The sequence below is a fragment of the Amblyomma americanum genome, chromosome 1, assembly GCF_052857255.1.
Source record: "Amblyomma americanum isolate KBUSLIRL-KWMA chromosome 1, ASM5285725v1, whole genome shotgun sequence".
Lineage (NCBI taxonomy): Eukaryota > Metazoa > Arthropoda > Arachnida > Ixodida > Ixodidae > Amblyomma > Amblyomma americanum.
In genome coordinates, this window is record NC_135497.1 from 258,128,054 (window position 1) to 258,149,325 (window position 21,272).

At 48.9% G+C, this 21,272-nt stretch overlaps 1 protein-coding gene across 3 annotated transcripts in view; it reads right to left on the bottom strand.

Annotated features, from left to right (window-relative positions):
- The window catches only part of LOC144114995 (ileal sodium/bile acid cotransporter-like), a 120,280-nt gene that overhangs the window by 44,430 nt on the left and 54,578 nt on the right, over positions 1-21,272 (bottom strand). For all 3 annotated transcript variants that reach the window (XM_077649091.1, XM_077649090.1, XM_077649092.1), the window contains one exon: positions 64-268. In XM_077649091.1, coding sequence (XP_077505217.1) covers positions 64-268 — 205 coding nt within the window. The remainder of the gene's footprint in view (positions 1-63; positions 269-21,272) is intronic.

Below are 21,272 nucleotides of genomic sequence, written 5' to 3' on the forward strand. Positions count from 1 at the left end.
TGACGACACGCGGAGAAAGATCGTTCGCTCGCTGGCACGTCGGCATGTCGCCAGAGTGCGCACCTTGGTGACGTAGGGTGCCACCCGCGGGCAGAGCCAGTTGAAGAGCATGCCGAGGCCAGCTGGCAGCGATATGAAGACCAGGCTCATGGCCATCTTCGAGTAGGGCACGACAATGTCACCCGTGTCCACGTAGTGGCCGTACAGCAGCATGTTCACCGGCATCATACCCATGGCCAGCACTGTCGAGCACAGCGTCATGGCGATGCTGCACAGAGAGAACCGTGCGCACGCTGGATTAGCTGCACACTCCGCATCACGGGCAGACACAGCACGCGCACGCTGGCGCGATTTTTTTTTTTACACACAGCGAAACAGTCCCGGTCACTCGCACCAGAGTGAATCACGCACGGCACTATGCACTACTTGACGGTAAACATCTTCAGCGGAAATCTGTCTGGAGGATAAAAACTGTATGGATGAGAGCGACTATAGCCAAACTCTTCATGAAATGCGGCTCCGACGTTTCAAAACCGGTTCGGGCTCTTTGTTTACAGTCTCTTCTTGGGTGATCTGTTGATGGTTTCAGTGGTAGCTGAGGAGACCGAACAGGTCTCGAAACCTCGGGACCCCTTTTCGTGAAGAGTTTGGCTAGAGTTGCTCTTATCCATAGTCTCCGTATTGATCTGTATGTTTCAAGTAAACTGAACCAAGGTTTAAGGATGCGCAAGTTTAGCAGGCGAGAATGACACTCAAGTACTATAACTTGGCGTAAACCTATTGCTCACGCACGAGTATGCTTCAGCTCCCAAGCAATCGTTTAGTTAGCCGTTCAGTAAAGATTGACAAAACAGCTTGTTGGCCGATAACATGAGAAGTTGGGCTAATCGGTTTTTTCGTACCCCGTGGTTACAGCGTGACAGACAGGACACACACACACACACACACACACACACACACACACACACACACACACACACACACACACACACACACACACACACACACACACACACACACACACACACACACACACACACACACACACACACACACACACACACACACACACACACACACACACACACACACACACACACACACACACACACACACACACACACACACACACACACACACACACACACACACACACACACACACACACACACACACACACACACACACACACACACACACACACACACACACACACACACACACACACACACACACACACACACGCGCGCGCACGCACACACGCACGCACACACGCACGCACACACGCGCACACACACACACACACACACACACACACACACACACACACACACACACACACGCACACACGCACACACGCACGCACACACGCACACACGCACGCACGCACACACGCACACACGCACACACACACACACAGCGCTGTGTCCCATCTGTCGCGCTCTAACCACGTGGCTGAATAATGACTGAACCGCTGAAATAGCATGGAAAGTGTCTGTTAAAAAGTTGAAGGGCTCACAACGGAACGCTCTGTTCCCAGATCGGGAACGTTTTCTCTTCTATGTCCGCATATCTCAACGAATTGCGTTTATCCTAATGCTCATTTATTTCACCTGCGTACTTGAGAACGCATGGTTCCCGCTTCTCTTCACCTTTACTTTTTACTGCGCTAGCAATACAACCCCCAATCTAAGATTTCGCCGATATTTGTTTGTCTGTGACCTAGGTGGCAGGTGGGCCACCTGGGTCACGTGACCTTGTGACATTATCCCAAACTGTCCACCGGATTGTGAGCAAACTGTCCACCTTGGCAGGTGGCAGCTCAATTATTGATTGGTCGCGAGAAGTTGCTCGAAGAGAGCAACCTTGGTCTCACAAGCCCACCGGTGGCAGCACCTATCATCGCAGGGCAGTGGACCATCGCTTAACCGCCACACCAGTGCACCAGGAGTGGTATGAGAACTCCCAGCGATCTGTGAATGTTAAGTATAGAGAATGACCAATTCCGCATATATGGGCATTAACCCATTAACGATATCGCGTCATACCCATAGGGCGGAGCAAAGGTGTCCTCTCCAGTTTTAGTGCGCTAGCACAAGGCCCCCGCTCACCGATTTCGTACATATTTGTCTGAAGCCTGCTTGGCCTCGAAAACCGACCCTCGAAGCTAAACGAAACCAAAGTGCAAGCGCACCTAATTCGCATTTGGCCTAACCACACTAAACCGGGCGTAATTTTTTCTCTCTTTCTAGTACATAATATGATAAGTCCGGCATATCGCCGCCCTTCGCGTCACTTTGACGAAGAGGCGCGCTCCCGAGAATCACCGTGTTGGAAGCTACCAGGCTGCCTTTTAAGAACAGGCGAAATTACGTATGGTTGCTGCCGCGTTTCGAGTCTCGGTTCAGGGAGGAGGCGAAGGTCACTGTGCTAAACGCTCAGCCTAAGAACGCCACGGCATCAGAGTACACCGAAGAACCAGTGGCTGCGCACGCCGTGCCGCCCCCGATTGCAAGCATATTTCTTGAACGGTTCGGCAGGCTGATCGCGGAAGAGGAAAAGTTCCGGCGCTGGAATTTTATCGCGCGCGGACCTCATTTAGTGTCGGTAATAATGTTGTGCGTTGCAGTTAGTATATCGCAAGCACATTCATGGCAACCAATGCCTTCGTCACGATTCTGCAAGGAGTGCAGCTTTTTTGCAACGACAGACTGCTAGCGGGACACCCGAAACCTCGCGCGACGTTCGACGGCATCCGACGAAATGACGTCACGAATACCTCGCCCTCATCGCACTCCCGCTGGCGTCGGTAGAACTTCACGTTGCTCGCGTCCTTGCTAGCATTGCAGGCGAACGTGAAAGGAATGCCACGCACAGCGCTCAAAGCAAGGTGAGCATGCTTTCGCATACCGCAGCTGCGGGCTACAGACGTCACACCGTTTCTGTTTACAAACATGAAGGATGCCTATGCCATGGACCGTCCAGACTCGTTATGAACTGTAATTAATATTTACGCGCCAATACTGCAGTTTTGGTTATACTTGTAACGCCGCAGTGAAGGGCTCCGGATTAATTTCGACCGCGTGGAGCGAATTAGCAGTGACTTACGTTGAATGGCCTCGCGACAACAGCAACAACAGATAGCACGAACGACATCAGACTCGTGGACGTAAACTGCTGCGGCGACAAGATACAGACAATGCGTCGTATAATCCCGTCCTAAGGAGCCACCACATTATACTTCAGTGACTGCAGTGCACTGATCGATGCCACAGAAAAGGCAACGTAAAAGAAAAATCGTTGACACACGCACACATATCAGTGCCGTTTCATTCACTCTCTAAATGGTCGTTTGGCGCGAAACATCGTCGACCACGGATTAAGCGCCAGCTCCCCTGGCGGGCTGCGCCTGGAGAGGCGTAGCGTTCGCTCCTCCGCGTTGAGGCCCACGCCCACTTCACGGCCATTTTTACGGCGATAATTGCGCAAAAATGTCTACAGCTGGCGCTGTCGTCTGCTCACGGTGAGACCAAACTTTCCGCACCCTTTTCCCTTTCTTTAAAATAATCGAGTCTCTCCCCTTATGCCGGAAGCGTCTTCATCGCGATGCACAATGGATCGCCCATGTAAGAAGCGCATATGTGGAAATTCGTCCCCCCAAGGCTTTCTTGAGGACAGGCAAAAACATGTCGGCAGAAATGGAGCTCATCCGCACTGAACCGATAGCTGCAAAAGAAGCAAAAAAAAAACAATAAAAAATACACGCCCGCGCTAGTTGATATATCTTTGGGGAAATTAAACTTGTTTTGAATGCACCCCGATCCTGGCTTATCTCTGTCTCTGCCTATAGCGAGCGGCCAGGCACGCCTGCCCGTAGGTCACGGTATACGAGCTGGGAATTGAAGACAGGACCTGGTTTCCTCACTTCTGGCGTCCCTGACCACTTCGAGACTCGCTTTTCGGCGCCAGCCATCGCCCCCTCCCCGAAGCTTACAACCGGGCACGATTTTTCCTCGGCAGAGATATCGAAATCTGGACATTATACAACACGAAGGCTGCGACTGAACGACGACGCATTACGCGCGTATTAATGCGCTTTACATAAAGGCACTTAGAGGGATCCGCGGCTTTATAAGCGCTACCGTTGCCCGAACGCCTGTGTATATATCTCTGCTCTCGGTCTTTGACGCTAGGCACTCGATGATCTAGTTTCCCGAACTGGGCCGATTCTCTTTTCGAGGTGGATACATCGTTTTCGGCACCGGCGCGGTGCGTGAAAGAAGTGCGGACGCAGAAGGCGAGCCCACGCAACAGCGTACATATACGCTCGGTGCACGACACCCGTCCACCGCCCCGGCCCATCGACGTCGAGCGCTCTTTCCCTCTCTCTGCTTACCGTGCGCGCCGACGTCACTGTTAGAGGAGCATCAGACGTCTGGTGGGCCGGCAGTTTACGTTTTAAGGAGCCCCCGGCATCCATTCGCGCTATTTGTGCGCCCCGTGGCCACCGCATCGAGGAATCCGGAGCCCGACCTCGAGCGCGATTTCAGGATTTCCGGCGTTCGGCTTCCGCTCTTTTGCGATTTTTGAGGAATTAGTTTGCGCTTAGTTTCGTCTGTTATGTTTCACACGTGCACGAGCGCTTGAAGAAGCAAATTTAAAAATTTAAGATGTGCCTAAAAGAAAGCTTTTTGATGCCGACGCACCGAAATTTGCTCGAGAGCACATGTGAAAAGCTACCTGCAATACCTGGCGGCAATTCACTAGCCCGCTCACTCTCGAAATAACGACTTTACTCGCTGAACTGAACAATTAATTGAATTGACCAGCCCTGCTCAAGATTGGCTCTGCTCCATTAAGTTCACAAATTCCTAGGACTTGTCTCACTCGTCGAGACTCGTGCCACCCACGTCATTCATTCGCTGCCGGAGCCGAACTCGCTTGCAGTCTGCGGCTGCTGAAGTTCTCACTCAGAAAAGCGCTCCAGGACGCCGCACCCTCAAGTGCCACGCCTGAAGAACGGTACACTGCATTCCCGATATCTTTCTGGCGCCTAGCCTCACCGTGGCATTGCTCAACTCTGCTGCAACGTTCTCGGCGCCTTACTTTCGACGAGAGATGTCCAGCTTGGGTGATGAAGCACACATCTCTCATGAGAAAGGACGTTCTCGCGTGTTTCTAGGCTTCTTCGCGTTCTATGGCTTCATCGTTATGATTGTGTTAGTCGGTACATGCGGAAATTGGCACGTTCAATGTATTCAGAGGAATTTCCCGACGTGAAATAGATTTCAGTACAGGGAGTAATCGTTCATTAGCGTATCCCTGAACGCTGCCACAAAGGTACAAAGTAAAGCTGAACAGCTTTCTCAAGAACTCCGTGCTTGAAGGACTGGATGTTACTTGTGTGATTGAAACTGGTAAGGATTAACCTAGAGCGCGCGCATATCGGAGATCCCATTGTCTATCTTGCACCCGCTTGTATACAACTTAGTTCTCCTTCGCAGCGCATATATAGCAAGTTGCAAATTTTCAGAGGTGTGGCCCACTTTGTTTATCGGAGTGCAAACTCATTGCTATTTGGTAACAAAACCATGACTTCGTCGCATCTAGTTCTAGCACGACGAATAGCAGCAGCGAAACCAAACTGAAAAGTTTCATTAAATGCTTACAGTTAACCTACCTTAGCCGATCTGCATTCAAGGCCTTTTTTAAACTTATATCGAAACCCCTAGTCCATTCGTCGGTCTCCCCGTCAGTATTACGTGTTTCCTTGAGAAGTCACGCGAATGGTGAGCTAGAAAACGTCGTGAAAGGTATGTGACATAAATCACACATATATATCTTTCCTACACGGCAACATGCTTAGAAAGCGCTGTTACAGAGTGCTTTCAGTTTAGAATTGAGGTTTCTTTTCAAAGCTATGAACAGAATGAATATGGAAGGACATAAATGAAGAATGTCCGCGTGACTCAGCGGTCTTCTTGTGACGCTTTCGTCGGACGCCTTGCGTTTAATTAAAATGCCGGAGTGATCAACAATGCGATCACACGAGCAAAATGCTACCAGCTGAATAACCCACAGAAGGTGCGTGCAGTGGTCACAGAGTGTAATTTAGTGAACGGCGCGCAGAAGCAGCTTCACCGACCGCACATTCTTCGTCGTGGAGTGGAAGCTTTTGCTGCGGAAGAGGCGACGTTACTGAAAGCACGTCATTGCTAATGCTGTCCACGAGCGATGATTCCGCGTACCGTGTCTTCCTAGAATAAAGTGCTTCGTATTAGCAGTGCGTGTTTAGTAAAATGCCTAAACGCAATTCTCACTTTTCCTCGGCACTTTAACAGACGGAAGAGACTAGCAAAGTTTTTGAATGTAGAAGCAGAGTGCTGCAGGTATTTTGAAAGCACGCAGTTCTACGCGAAACGGACGTTGGCACTGAGGAAGGAACTGAAAAAAAAACGCATCTTACAACACTCGGACCTATACAAACATGCAAACGCTGCTTACTCGAAGCGCACTCAGTCTGACACGATAAATAAAGCGACATTAAAATGCGCAGGACAGACAGATCCAGTCCTTTTTTTACATCTGTTTAAGCCTTAACATCGGCAGAGCGAAAACAAAAGCACGACTGCGAATGTAGTTTTGTTCATGGTGGAGTCGTTAAGACAAGAAAATGATGTGGGTCGCACACCATGTACACTCTAATTTTTGGTGAAGTTTGGATCCAGTTTACATGACTGCTAATCGGGCTGAAAGCTGGGTGTACACGAAAGGGAAAATTTTTTACATCATGAAACAAGCAATCTTGCAAGCATAATAACTGCGTGTGCGGCTGAGTTACAGGTACTGCTACCAAATCAAACAGGATTCGCGTGATTGCCGGAATGGGAGAGTCTTCTGGGAATCGAGCTCCAGTGTGTGGGAAGGTACGAAAGTGGGTATTCCATCTACTCGGCCATACAAACGTTCTGTCTTTCTTGCTCTGCATTAACGGTATAAAGTACATTCGAGGGAAGGTTACTGAAGGCGGCAAAGCGAACGTGGGTGCTAATTACGATGCATGCAGGCGAGAGAAAAGCCTTGGGCTGCAGGCATTGAGCACACACCCTGCAGGGAAGTCAGCCGATGGGGGCATCGGAACCTGCGACTACGCATTCTGCTCAGCTAGGCAGCCCACTCCCTTTTCACGGGAGAAGGACTGCGTTGAGCCGCATCTCTATTAAGCGTCAATTAAGGGCGAATGCCGAGGAGTGAGATATGCCTTGATAAAGACCCGCAAAACTCGGACCGAAACCAATTGAGACAAACACCAACTAAACAACTAAATATTCTCGTCTGCATATATATATATATATATATATATATATATATATATATATATATATATATATATATATATATATATATATATATATATATATATATATATGTAACGTTGCCAAGGGCATGTTCCCCTCGTCGCGCTCTTCGGAGCCTGTTTATCGTTGCAAGCCTCGTCATGCATGCAACCGATGCAACTTTGCGTGGACAGGCCCGCCGGCTGCTGATACGGTAATGACTCTCCTCATCCTTGTCTGCACCACAGATCGATTTGCGTCGAATGCTGAGAGGCTCGTGCGAGCACAAAAAGGCACTGCCGCTCGCGCGGACTGTCCACGACCCAGTTCGGATTATTGGGGTTTAACGTCTTATAGCGACTCGGGCTATGAGGAACGCCGTACAGTGGAGGGGTCCGGATAACGTCGACCACCTGGGGTTCTTTAACGCGCAATGACATCGCACAGTACACGGGCCCCTATAGCATTTCGCCTCCATCGAAATTCGACCCCCGCGGCCGGGATCGAGCCCGCGTCTTTCGGGTCAGCAGCCGAGAACCATAACCACTGAGCCACCGCGGCGGCTCTGTCTACGAACTAGTGAACTGCTCCAGGACGCACGGGAGGTGCAGTCGCCTATGAAGGAGGAATTCGTCAAAAGCGGGCCGCGGGTGGCCCTGGAGCCGGACCACCGAATAGCGGAAACGAAACGTGGAGTGGCGGACCTGCTGCCACAACAATATGCGCCGGGCTGGCGTGGGTGCCTCGCTGGAGACAGCGCGACTCCTCTGGCAAACATGTTCCGAGATCGAGACGCAGAAGGACCGAGTCTAGTGGCCGGCTTTAAAAACACTTCACGTCGAGAGATACGCAGTCGGGTGCTCTAAGTCAGTTCACGGCAGAGGGGAGAGTACTTACCACTGTGCAGAGCATAGGGGCGCCGAGGGATCCGTGGCGCCCCGCCACACAGCCCCGTAGATAACTTTCGTCACGGACGAAGAAGTGTTTCGCTGAGCTATCGGTAGAGTGGAGCGTGTGTTTTCTGGATTATTCTCAAGCAGGATGACCGAGTGCTTGCCTGATGCATGCGCATGGCCAAGTGCGCGTTGCTTCGGGTGTCCCTTGCAGGACAGAAGCGATGGCATCATATTGCGGAGCTCCTGCGCTGCAGCGGTGGAAGAGGGCGAAATCCTGCGTTTCAGTCCGTGGTGCCGGCATTTGTCGAGATAAGCCTAGAGCTGCACCGCGTCCTCTCCGACTAGCCAGAAAGCGATCCACGACCGAGGTCAGCGGACGTTGAAATGCGTTCCACGCCACGCAGGCATCCACGCCGAGGCCGTTGGTTGTCAGCGCTCTGCGTAAGCGTCTAAATCACATTGAATGCAGTCGTTGGGAACTTAATTGTTCAAGTAAGACCGCATTCAATGAGATAACTATGTTTTGTAGTGCCTTCTCAAACAAGCCAAGTGGTTTGAGCATCCGCCTCGTAAGCGCGAGGTGCGGGATTCGATCCCCAGTGGCGCCGGGTGCCCACCGGTGATACAATGGGTATGATCTTTCCTCTGCCTGGTGCTCGGCTTCTTTAGGGTGAAATGCTTGGGAAATGGGTATTTGACCCTACCTTGAGAAATCGAAAGCACCTTGTGCCATGGCGCTCTTTGGCCACAGATGCCCTTGCGCCATAAAAATCCATCATCATCATCAACAAGCGACGCGCAGCTGAGTTCATGCTTGCAAAAAAATCTGAGCTTTTCTTTTTTTTGGTAAAACTGACTCTGCTTAGAGGCGCCGTGCCAACGGCGCAACGAGAGGTGCTCTGCTATATGGCCCTGGGATCGCAAGGACGCCACCCAGCGCGCGAAGGGGTAGCTATGGCCGGTCAAATTAAATCCGTAAATATTGAAGAGAGAGATATATAGCAAAATTCATCGAAAAACTAGCCTGTCCGACAAAAGAGGTAAGAACGCCTCTCTGCTCATGCTCCAGCACGACCTGCACGCCCCGGAGGATAGTGTCTTCATTGGTATTATAGCAAACGAAGTATTCTTGCGCTTACTGTGCTATCAGTGCGTCAGGTTAAAAAAAATTACGCATATAATTTGAGGAAATTATTCTCTGTACTGCTGACTCGTTGATTTTTAGCTCGTTAGAAGCTGATTTTCGATGCATTACACAGCAAAAAGTGGAACAGAAGAACGTGATTACTATAGTTTTATTTTTGCATTCTCTACGTGTGAAGGAAGCACACTCAATTGAATATGCAGAAATCCACGCCACACACCTCTCAAATTGTGCAGAGAACTCAACCTCTAAGCTGACTCTGGACAAATAGAAAAACATTAAGACTAATTGTTCGAGCGAAATTAGCAGTCCTGTTTCCTCAAATGCGTAGCTGAATATTCGAATTGGTATGGAATTCCACGGCGAATTTAAATAACCCGTGTAGAATATTGTTCAATCATTTCAGTAGCACTTTGCCGCTAGCTAAAATTGCGCGTATGAACTTTCTGTACTGCTCCTCCTGTCCAGACAGATGGTCGATACAGGGCGCCAGTATTCACCGGTCAGCATAACAGACCCTTTCAACGACTCTCTCTCACTTCTCGTTTTGAAATTCAGTAGTGGTCCAGCCGTCGAATCTGTTGATAGTGCTCTCCGCGCAGTTCTCAATTTGGTAAAAAAACCAAACAAAAACACTAAGCGAAACAACAGTCAATAACAGTTTTGCCGTCTGATACAGAAAAATGCAGTTCGAAACAAAGACAATGGGAAGGCGGGGGCGTGGTAGCGAGAACGGGAAGAACACGTGTGAACATTCTTCACCGACGTGCATATGTCGGTCGTTGTGCGCTTACACGCGCCGATAAAAATAGGGGGAAAAAATTGGAGGGGACACTTAAGCTTCACCTTAAGGGCATAACGCGATAGCGTTAATGGGTTAATTCCCATGGATATATGCAAAAGGTCATTCTCCACTTAACATTCATAGATCCCTGGAAGTCCTCATACCACTCCTGGCGCAGTGGTGCAGCGGTTAAGCGATAAGCCACTGCCCTGCATGCGATGCCAGGTGCTGCCACCTGTGGGGCTTGTGCGACCCAGGTTGCTTTTCCTGAGCGACCAATCATTAATTTAACTGCCACTTGCCACAGTGGGCAGTTCGCTCGCTATCTAGTGTGCAGGTTGTGAAGATGCCGCAAGGTCACGTGACCACCAGCTTCCTAGGTTGCTTCTCTGGGGATTTTTCGTGGAATTTTCGCTCACGGTGAAGGACACCGAATTTTCTGTGGCACGAGCTCCCTAACGCTATCGCGTTAAAAAGAAGAGAGGGAGATTACAAACCTTCTTTCCACACATCGGGGCGAAGAAGCGATGGTGATAGCTGCACGGCGACACCCCGGCAGCTGTCTCTGCCAAAGAGACCCGACTAAAGAGCGGCTGTCCTCACGAAGCGTGGTCATCTCACGAGTCGCCTCAACGCATATACTCTGGTTTGCCTGTGGTGGCTGTAAGCGCATTGGCGGCGTCAGCTTCTGGTTCATAGCGAAGCCCCTTGTCTTAAGTTAGACGAGGGAGGCTCTATTCGGCGTTTTTCGCACAAACCTGTGGGGCAGTATGAGTGACTTCGTTTTGCGGCCAGCCTATAGTCGAGCTATTTCTGAGGCCTTGCTATACTTACTCAGCGCACGGCTCTTTTATTCTTTTCCTTGGTATCGCTACTGTTTTAGTCATCACAAGCAACTGCGACGCCTCTGCTTTACTCCGTCACTTCTTTGCTTTTAGTTAGTTCTTTTTCCGCTGCGGACGTGACATGCCCGAGCTATACGTCCACTGACATGAGGGCCATCATCTTTGTAATTGTAATCGCCGACAGTGCATGCCACCTCTACATATGTTGGCCACAGAAGCGCGTTATCGAAACGTGAGCCAATAACCCAATAAACGAATGAAATAAGCCATTCCGCGGGTCTTTCTTGCACTGAGCCTAACCAGGATCCGGCGCCCAGCTCGCAGCAACCTGTCTCGCGCTGGACTGCGTTGCGTGGATAGAGGAGCGCGATCGTCGCTCTCTGATTGTTTTGTTTATTTTTTCGACATACGCCCCAAGGGCCTCCGGTAATGGCTTTTGCATAATAATTTCCTTTCATGCTTTTGGGTTAATACTCAACGTGTAAAAGATAAAAATGTGCGAGAAGAAAATGACGCCACAAAAAGCATTGTTTTCGCGTCACAATGCGCGCAAAAATCGCAGCAGATTGCGCTGCGCTGATACTCAATGTTGTATTTATTATTTCGCAATACTATGCAAATGTTCATTATCCTCCTTCCGCCACCCGCCCATTATGTCGGTCAGTTGATTAACTAAAAGATTAGCCCCGAGAGATTAGAGGGCTAACAATGGCCAGTCAGCGCACAGCCCTGTACATAATAGAAGGGGGGTTGGGGGGAGTGGTCCGTCGTGCGTTGATTTCCAGATCGTCCGAGCGACGCATTCAAACAAGCGTGCGTTGCGCAGCTGAGCGCGCGTGGCGGCGCGGGGGTTTTCGATCGTGTGTTTGCGTCTATGCAGGACGTGGACGCGGGCGCAGTGGAAAACAGTGGGTCGAATTCCCGGTTGCATCGGCATCTGCTTCACAAGCGTCTACCTTCGGCCGACCGATACAGAGAACGGGCTTTTTTTTTTTTCCTGGCGTGTATGTGATCGGCCTTGCCATTGAGGGGGATAAAGAAAAGTCGAGCTGGGGGTTTTTACTGAAAAAAAAAAATGCGTTCTCGTCGCGCTTCCGAGTGTATTGCTTCAGCGGTGGCTGAGCGGTCTCGTTTCGTCTGCGCCGCAGACTGGGCCCCGCTGCGGCCAGCGATGCCTGTGCGCCACGCAGGCCGCTGGAGACGTTGCGCTGCTCGGCCCGAGCCAATTATCCGCACAACGCCGGTAATCACGCGCTGACTTTGATCGCGGCAATCGCGCCGATTCGATGAGACGAAGCTGTAGCCGCACCGACCCGATCCTGCCTGGCGTCTCGCCCTCCGTGTGACGTAACAGGCTCCAGTCACGGCCCCGGCCGACCCGCCAAGAACGCGTGGAGGCGCCCGCGTGCGCCAAACAACGGCGCAGGTCGCGGTCCAGCAGAGGAGAAAATGCGCCCAGCGCGGACGGAGCTCGCGCTGCGCTTTGCATCTGCGAGGCGTCGATCCGCACCGCTTCAAGGCTGGTCTCCAGACAAGCGCTTTCGCAGTGTTAAGGATTCACCGCTGGTAGGCGTTGTGTGTCCCTGTAAGCCGTCTCGACTTGTCCGACACCGGCGACATAGAATATAGGGACAGCGAATGAGGTGACGTTCTGAGCGGCCAACGGCTTGCCCGAAGAAAGTTATTAGGACTAGCGCGGAATCGCTCGGTGTAGGTGACGCCATCTGGCGTCGTTCCACGCCTGCGTCAGGATGTAACGGGCGCTGACTCGCCTTATTTCCAGGGGGTGGACAGGGTAATTAATCGTTACTAGTTGTTTTGTAACATGACAGGAAGAGAAGGCTCGGCTTACTCGGTAACCGACCTTCGCGGATCGCGCGACCGTGAAGCCGCTCAGCGCTCAATCCTCTCGTGGCGGACGTGTTCAAGACGCCGCTAGAGCGAATGTGAGAAGAAACGTGGAAGCCGGAGAGCGTGCAGCAATCATACAATTTCAGCAGCGCACAGGTGTTGCTGCCTCTAGTGAACTGGCGTAAAAGCTCAAAGCCTATCTCTTTCATCATGGCGGCAACGAGGTACCGTTACACTCTGCCCTGCTTGCCTAGAATGAGATCTCCACTGGACAGAAAAGGAAACAAAAATAAAGGCCACTGAGATTGGTTCGTGGGTCCTAGTGATATGCCGAGCGGCACTGTGTGATTGTTGTTAATGCTATTTGGGTTACATTTCCACCTAGCGGTGTGTACTGAGCACGGGTTCGCAGCCTCGATCTTGGCCGCGGCAGCCGCGGAGGCGAAGCATAGAGAGGCCCGTGTGCTGTCAGTGCCCGTTAATGAACACCAGATGGTCGAAAGTAATCCGGATCTGTCTAATTAGGCGTGCCTCATAGTCCCGAGTGTCGTTTTGACATGTAGTAGCAGCACCACTGAAACATCTTTATGATTATTCGAAGGGCCGCCGCCGTTTCTCAGTGGTTATGGTGCTCGGCTGCTGACCCAAAAGACCCGGGTTCGATGCCGGCCTCGGCAGTCGAATTTCGATGGAGGCGAAATGCTAGAGGCCCGTGCACTGTGCGATGTCAGTGCACGTTAAAGAACCCCAGGTGGTCGAAATTATCAGAAGTACTCCACTAAGGCATCCCCCATTTCCTGAGTAGCTTTTTTACGTTAAACCCCATAATCCAAACCAAACCATTATTTGAAGGGACACTAAGGACAACTCTCCATCCAATTATTGTTACCAGTAAAAATTTACTTCCCTAGCTCTTTCTTGTTATGTTGACGTTTGTCCGGCAGCAAAAAATTCACTTATCGGCGAGAAAATTGTATTTAAAGCCTTGCCGCCAGTCGATTCGAACTCGGACGTTCTCACCGAAAAGGACGGGCTACCACCGCTTTCAAGTGAATGGCGGTGTAGCGTAGCCTCTGGGAACGGTGTCGACGCACGCATTGTACTTACGAAATCGGTCGGTGATAGCGCCACCTGCATTTCATTTTTGTGGTCTTTTCTAGCTTATAAAAGGCTCCGTTTTCGGTGACGGTGGTCACTCTGTGATTAAAACGCGGTACACAATAGATACAGGTCAACTTCTACTTGTCCTCAGTGTCTCTTATGAAGAGACAGAGCTTCCTACAAGGAGACCCTGTATAACAAGAAAAGCACTCACTCAGCAGAACAGGATTTGGCCACCCTGGTATAGTAGCTGCCCAGCCAAAAAAAAGAAAACATTGGGTCCAATAGCACATTCCAATTGGAATCAAATGGGCTCAATAGATCTGCCGATTGGACTTATGGATTCATTTGGGTAGACCAATAGGTTTCCTTACTTCCAGTTGGAAAGACCAATTGGTTCTACGGTTCCATCTGGAACTAAGTGTAAGCTCCAGTTAGGAGGTTGAATTGGAGCGTCCAAGTGAACATTCCAACTGGAGCTTTCAAATGGTTCTGCCATTCCAATCGGAAAGTCCAATTGGAAGCCAATAATTTTCTTGAGTGGGATCTGAATATCGCTCTCCACAAACAAAGAACAACAAACTAATTAGGTTCTTGTAAAAAAGATATTGATAGCTTCATATATTGAATTGTTTTCATCATTTCCGCCATCACTGAAGTCGTGATCACGTACAATAACTTTGCTCAATGGACAAACGGCACTGGCTGTAGGAAGAGGGTAACATGAGTGGGTATTTAAGCCTGAAGAATAAAGCTTATTCAGTGGAAACATGCTGATTACTTTGGTGTTGAGTCATCTCTTCAGGCTTGTACTATTCCTTTTGTTCAAATATGATACATTTTTGCCTGTGGCCCACTTGGAGCTGCCACTTGAATTGGGAGCCAGCAATTAACTTTGTTATACGTGTTCAAGTTGGAATCTCCAATCAGAACGCCCAATTGGTTTCCCCGTCTATTCCAAATTGGAGCTTTCAAATAGTTCCAAATACGCAATTGGAAATTTTCTAATTGGAAGCCAATGCTTTTTCTTTGACTGGGCAAACATTATAATTAGAACTCCCAACGAGAACCAAATACGCGATTGGAAATGTTCCAATTACAAAGCCCCATTGGAAACAATGTTTTTTTTTTTTTTTTGCCTGGGTGGCCACCTTCTCCATACGACTGAACCACATTACCATTGGCCTTCAACCCTTAGCCGCTGCGAAACACCGTAACGAGACGGCGGTCTGAGCTGTGACTCCGCAACGAGTAATAAAAATTAATGGATCTGGACAGGAGCTGTAAACTGAACCTGGCAACGCTTAACCCCAGAACCTTACCCGGCGAATCTAAACTGGATGTGCTGCTAGAAGGTCTACTAGGGATTAAATGGGGTCTGTGCGAGGCTAAGAGCACAGATGAGGCGTATACAGTGTTCAACAAAGGGAATGTACTCTGCTGTAGAGGTATCTCTGACAGAATGCAGAGAAAGGTTGTCAACCCACAAGAAAGAGTAAGGACGTCCTGCACAGTATTGCAGTAAAAATTAACAAAAGGCACCATTCGAAGGTAGTACACACATACGCACTGCCATAAGATCCCTAAAAAGAAATGGTCGAAATCTTCTACGGAGATGTCGAAACAACAATGAACGAAGTAAAAACAGTTCGCTATCTTAATAATGTCTTTAATGCGAAGGAGCAGCTGCAATCTATGCATGGGCGCAGAAATTATCATGGAGAACTGCTGGCAGAATCTGCGAAAAGGAATAATCTACGAATTACGAGTAGCTTCATCCGTCAACGATTGAACAGAAACTGGACACGAAAAAATCGGAATGGAGAGACTGCCTATGAAACAGATGTCATATGGCAAACCTATCGATTTTAGAAGAGAACTGGGTAAAGTTGTCGAGAAGAAACAGATAAACGAGTCCGCTACGAGAAAAAAAATGTGCATCATCTTATTTGAAAAGAGATATTCGGATTTAGGCGAGGAAGAGCAGCATAATGTAGACGCACTGAATACCAGCCTGACCGAAATACTCGCAGAATACTCAACACAAGGAGGAGGCAAGACAGCTGGATGGGACACTTGCAAACCCTCGCAAAAACGTGAACGCCATGACGTGAATGCCTTGGGCAGAAAACGCAGAATAGGCGTAGTAGTATGATCAAACTTGATCAATACATGGAAGGTAAGCGACATCACGAAATAGTATAACATGGAAAACAGACAAAACCTGAAAGTAGCAAGGATGAGATAGAAGCTTTCGCAGAAGCCACATGAACACTCAAGGACAAACACGTAAAGTAATTAACTATAACGATAACATATTTAGGTTCGCGAAAAAAAGTCTATATTGAACTGTACAGTGTAGCCACACCTTCCAGGGAGCTGTATTTGGCAATGTTAACACGCAACATATAGAAACTCCGATTGTAACTAAATACGAAGTAAGCCGCAGCAGTGGCTCAGTTGCTGACCCAAAAGACGCGGGTTCGATCCGGGCCGCGGCTGTCGAATTTCGATGGAGGCGAAATGCTAGAGGCCCGCGCACTGTGCGATGTGAGTGCACGTTAAAGAACCCCAGGTGGTCGAAATTTACGGAGCCGTTCACTACGGCGTCCCTCATAGCCTGAGTCACTTTGGGACGTTAAACCCCCCACAGACCATAAACTGTAAACTAAAGACGAAGTAAAAAAAAAAGCTAACAAACAATGAACAGAGAAAAGCGGGGGGAGAGAGTAAAGCGTCTGCAGATATCCTGAAACAAGGCGAAGATATACTGAAAAACTTGCATCCCTGTACACAGAATGTCTTACGAATTCAAAGATACCGGAGCCATGGAAGAATGCTAACATTACGCCAGTACACAAGAAAGGAGATATGAAAGACAGGGACTTATGAACTTATTGTCCATTATGTACTTACAAGATATTTACTAAGGTAATCGCTAATAAAATCAATGCCACGTTAGACTTCCAGCCCAGGGAATAGGTACATTTTTGGCAATCGCATGAGCCCATGGACAACAGTTGTGTCATTATTCAAACAAAAAATTTGCAGACTGGTTCGCAAGCCTAGTTACGGCCTTGATAGACTAAAAAAAATATTTGATGCAGTAGAAACAGCGGTGGTCACGCTAGTAGTGATGAACCAAGGAGCCGAGGAACCATAAGTAAATCAACTGGAACGTATCTGCAGTGAAGTACTGCACGGCAATTCCCGTTATTACTTACACAAGAGACGCGAGAAAGTATAAGTCAAAAAGTCAGGCAGGGAGGCACAATCTCTTCGCACTTGTTCGATACACGACTGGAGGAAGTACTCAGGGCGTTGAAGGTGGGGAGAGTTGGGTGCAGGGGTGGAGTCATTCTCGGAGGGGGTGGTTGGGGGTTGGAGGGACGGTCCCATTTGAACTATGTATTTCGTTGACTTTTTCGTCGAAAAAATGGGGTTGAGCATAATTTCCTTAAGTAAAAATTTTCGCGTGCGGTGTACGGCCGCCCCTTCCGCACCCCCCCTTCCCCCGTAAACCAGCCCCTGGTTGGCTGCAAAGATTAACGGGGAATACTTCAATAACCTCCGATTTTCCGACTATGCGTAAACAAATTATGACTCATGGCTTAGGACCTAGACCCGCACAGTGCAATGGTAGGCCTAAAGATTAACATATAATAATAAGCTACTATTGAATAGTATGAAAAGGAAGCGACAAATTTCTCTCTCTCTCTTCTGATTTCCTAAAGTTGGCGTCATTTTTAGGTTTTTACTGAATCGCCATATTTGCCTGTGCTGTGAACATTATTGTTATTCCTTATATGTCCCCCCCCCCTCCAATATAATATCCTGCCAGGCCCTCAAGGTATTTAAATAAATTAATGAAATGAGTGAAACAATATGACGAGAATAATTACCCATTTAAGGCTGCACATAAAGGAATCAAATAAAAAATCATGCTTTTCCCATTATTCCAGATATTGTGCCTGCACACACAAAACCTATTGTGAAGAAGTTATTAGCTCTGCCGAAATCTGAGAAATCGATATGTAGCGGATTCTCAACAACGGGCATTTGGTCCACTTTGTGCAACTAGCCTGAGTTGTGTGGAGAGCCAACTAGAAGGCTTTTATTCATAACGAATGTCGTACAAACAGTTGTTCTCGCTCTGACAGAGGTGCAGATGGCATTTGCGGCAGCGGGAATCGATCTGGCCATGACAGTACAATCCCTTTCTCCCTGCCACTTGGCAATGTGACGTTTTCGGGACAGTCAGTTCTCGTCTATTCCACATGTTCTTTCCCACTTTTGCAAAGAACAAACTCCGGCTGTCGCTGGTGTTCGCCACAGTCCTCCCCGCAAACTTCGCTGCTGCCCATGTTCAGTGGCTGATACTTACTGTACTCCCTGTACCAAAACGTACTTGGAGTCTAAACCACCCCTGCCGCGGTCACTCGTGCCGCAGATGACATACGAGAGAGCGAGGAAGATGATCATTAAAGCACAAACGCGGCAACTGCTCTACAGCGAAATACGTCTCAGTGCGTTTCCTATGGACCCGCCGCGGTGGCTCAGTGGTTAGGGCGCTCGACTACTGATCCGGAGTTCCCGGGTTCGAACCCGACCGCGGCGGCTGTGTTTTTATGAAGGAAAAACGCTAAGTCACCCGTGTGCTGTGCGATGTCAGTGCACGTTAAAGATCCCCAGGTGGTCGAAATTATTCCAGAGCCCTCCACTACGGCACCTCTTCTTCCTTTCTTCTTTCACTCACTCCTTTATCCCTTCCCTTACGGCGCGGTTAAGGTGTCCAACGATATATGAAACAGATACTGCGCCATTTCCTTTCCCCCAAAACCAAATATTATTATTATTATTTCCTATGGCAGATACGAAGCAAATACGCAATGTCGCGAATTCGCGAAAAACCGAAAGTCAGCACATAATTTCCCAAAAAGAAGAGTTTCAGACGTTTAGTTTCGAGAAAGGCAATCTTCAGTGGCCCGCGGAGTATACAAACAATATTTTGTTCAAAACATTTCTCCCTATTCTTCCCGCAAGAGTCCTCGCAAAATGAAAGGCGAGGAGCCGTTGAATGCTGGCTGAAAGTCGAAACATTCGCGCCTCGCTTTCCTCCACACAGATTCCTTTGAAGCCAAATATTCTGGTCAGAAAGTGCTGGCTACTGGAAACATTACTGACATCAAAATGTGAATGCAAGATCCACGTATATAAATGGGTGCCCAGCGTGTAGTCGGCACATCGCGAATTCGCGTGCGAGATTAGCTGGGCGTTAAAGGGTTAGGGAGTCCATGTAGGCCCAGCAAACGCGGCTAATCCAGATCGTGAGACAAAAATTAGCAGGCGAATTATAACTGGATGAAGCGCATCTGGCTATCGCTCCCAAGCAGCAACTTACGTAAAAAGGAGGCTTGATAAAACATCAAGTGATCGTTCCCGATGCACAGTGTCACATAAGATACGGCTCACCCCTTGCAGAAAGAATGTGGTGTATCGCGTTCCGCTGTCTTGTGGTCGATGCTACTACGGGCAGACGGGCAGATGTCTAAATGTGCGCCTGACGGAGCATTCTAACTCTCTGGGTGGGAAGGCGAACTCTAATCTGGCGTTGCACGTGCAATCTCGAGAATGCAAATCGGACGATGATCTGTCTCTTTAACGCCTGACTTCAGCGACACTACTGTAGTTTATAGAAATGAAAAACAAATCTGTCGCGAGATAGTTGAAGCCTTCTACATTGCTAAGGCTAAGGACACGTGTGTGGCTAAGCCGTCGGTAAACCTTCACGCTAAGGAATTTGCCTTTTTAGATAACTTGTTAGTAAGACCCTGACATTGAAAAATTTTTTTGTGTGCCCTTTCACTGATACGGCTTATGTGCGCGCGCATCTCAGTGCGAGTCTTCGTTGTTTTCTTCCTTTCAATAAAACTTCAGTTGTTAGTCCAGCCTCGTCTTGTTTGCTTCTTCCTTTGTGTCGCGTCTTCTGGCTGGTTTAAAATGAATACTTACCAACTCGCCCAGTCCTCAACCTTGTTACCTGTATTCTTGAATAAGAAAGGCGTATGCCATTTTTGAGGCGTATGCCATTCATCAACGAGGGGAGAAGTGCGTCAGCACTCCTGTTAACTTGAAAAGAAAAGAAATCAGATTTCTCGATGGCTGATTAGAAGAATCTTGTCACCTAGTTTTAAGGTTTCATGCTTTTATATATGTATGGGTTTTATATATATTAACGTTGCTGCAATAAATTTATTTCAGTTGATAGTCTGCGCCCGTCTTTGTGTCTTCCTTGCTTGGTCCCGTCTGCTGCGCTGTTTCCTTGCAAAGAAAGCACACAAGCGATACATTTTGCCTGTACTCATCTATGAAGCCCAAACTTGAAGGCTAGCAATAAGACTAGAAGCCGGGTTAAGAACATTGCAGCAAGCGGTGGAAATGAAAATGGCAGAAGTAACGAAAAGTGTCAGAAAGAGGGCAGCCAGCATCGGACAGCCAACGCGTGTTGACATTTCAGCTGAAATAAAAAGAAGAAATGCACAGCAGGCATGGGCGCACGATGGGCAGAGCTGACAACCGATGGGTGGTCCACCAAAGTGCCAGATTGGATACCAAGAGGGGGAAGACGGAGTTTACGACGGCCGAAAGTTATAAGGATGGCGGAGCTAGGTTTGCCGTCTCCTGGACGGTTGGAGTAAGGCTGGGGGCCGCGCGCACGCTGTGTGTGCACAGGCTCCACGCAAGAGCGCGATTACTAGCCGGTGACCGCTTCAGACTGTGAAAAAAAAAGTAGGTTTATGAACATTTTTCAAAGGCAGTCTGAGCAATCGCCATCGCACTCCGCAGAGTATCACGTGCACGGTTGGACGTGGGACTAAAATATGACTTCGCGTGCAGCGAATATTGGCAGAATGGCGGACGATGCTTTGCTGAGCCTGTTGCTGCGGCGGAGCTCTCATGCACGGCTTTCAACTGGGACTGATGCGATCGATTTCTGATATACGACCTCCCCTGAAACAACGAAATACTAGTAAACACCACCCAGGGGCACGTCAAACGCGCTCCCTTCAAGAGGGCACTATATATAGGTTCCCTGCTTGTTCATCACTCTTAAGTCTGGAGCACAGAAAAAGAAAACCTGACCTTAATGCTGCTGCTGCTGCTGCTGCTTGAGCGCAAGAAAGACCCACTTTCTGCGACATTTAAGATAATAGTCAGCCTGCTGTCCTTCAAAATCTTCACTGAAGTGCTGCGCTGTTGCCAACTACACCGAGCAGCATTGGGACTTAGCAGTGATATTAACATCACTGGTGT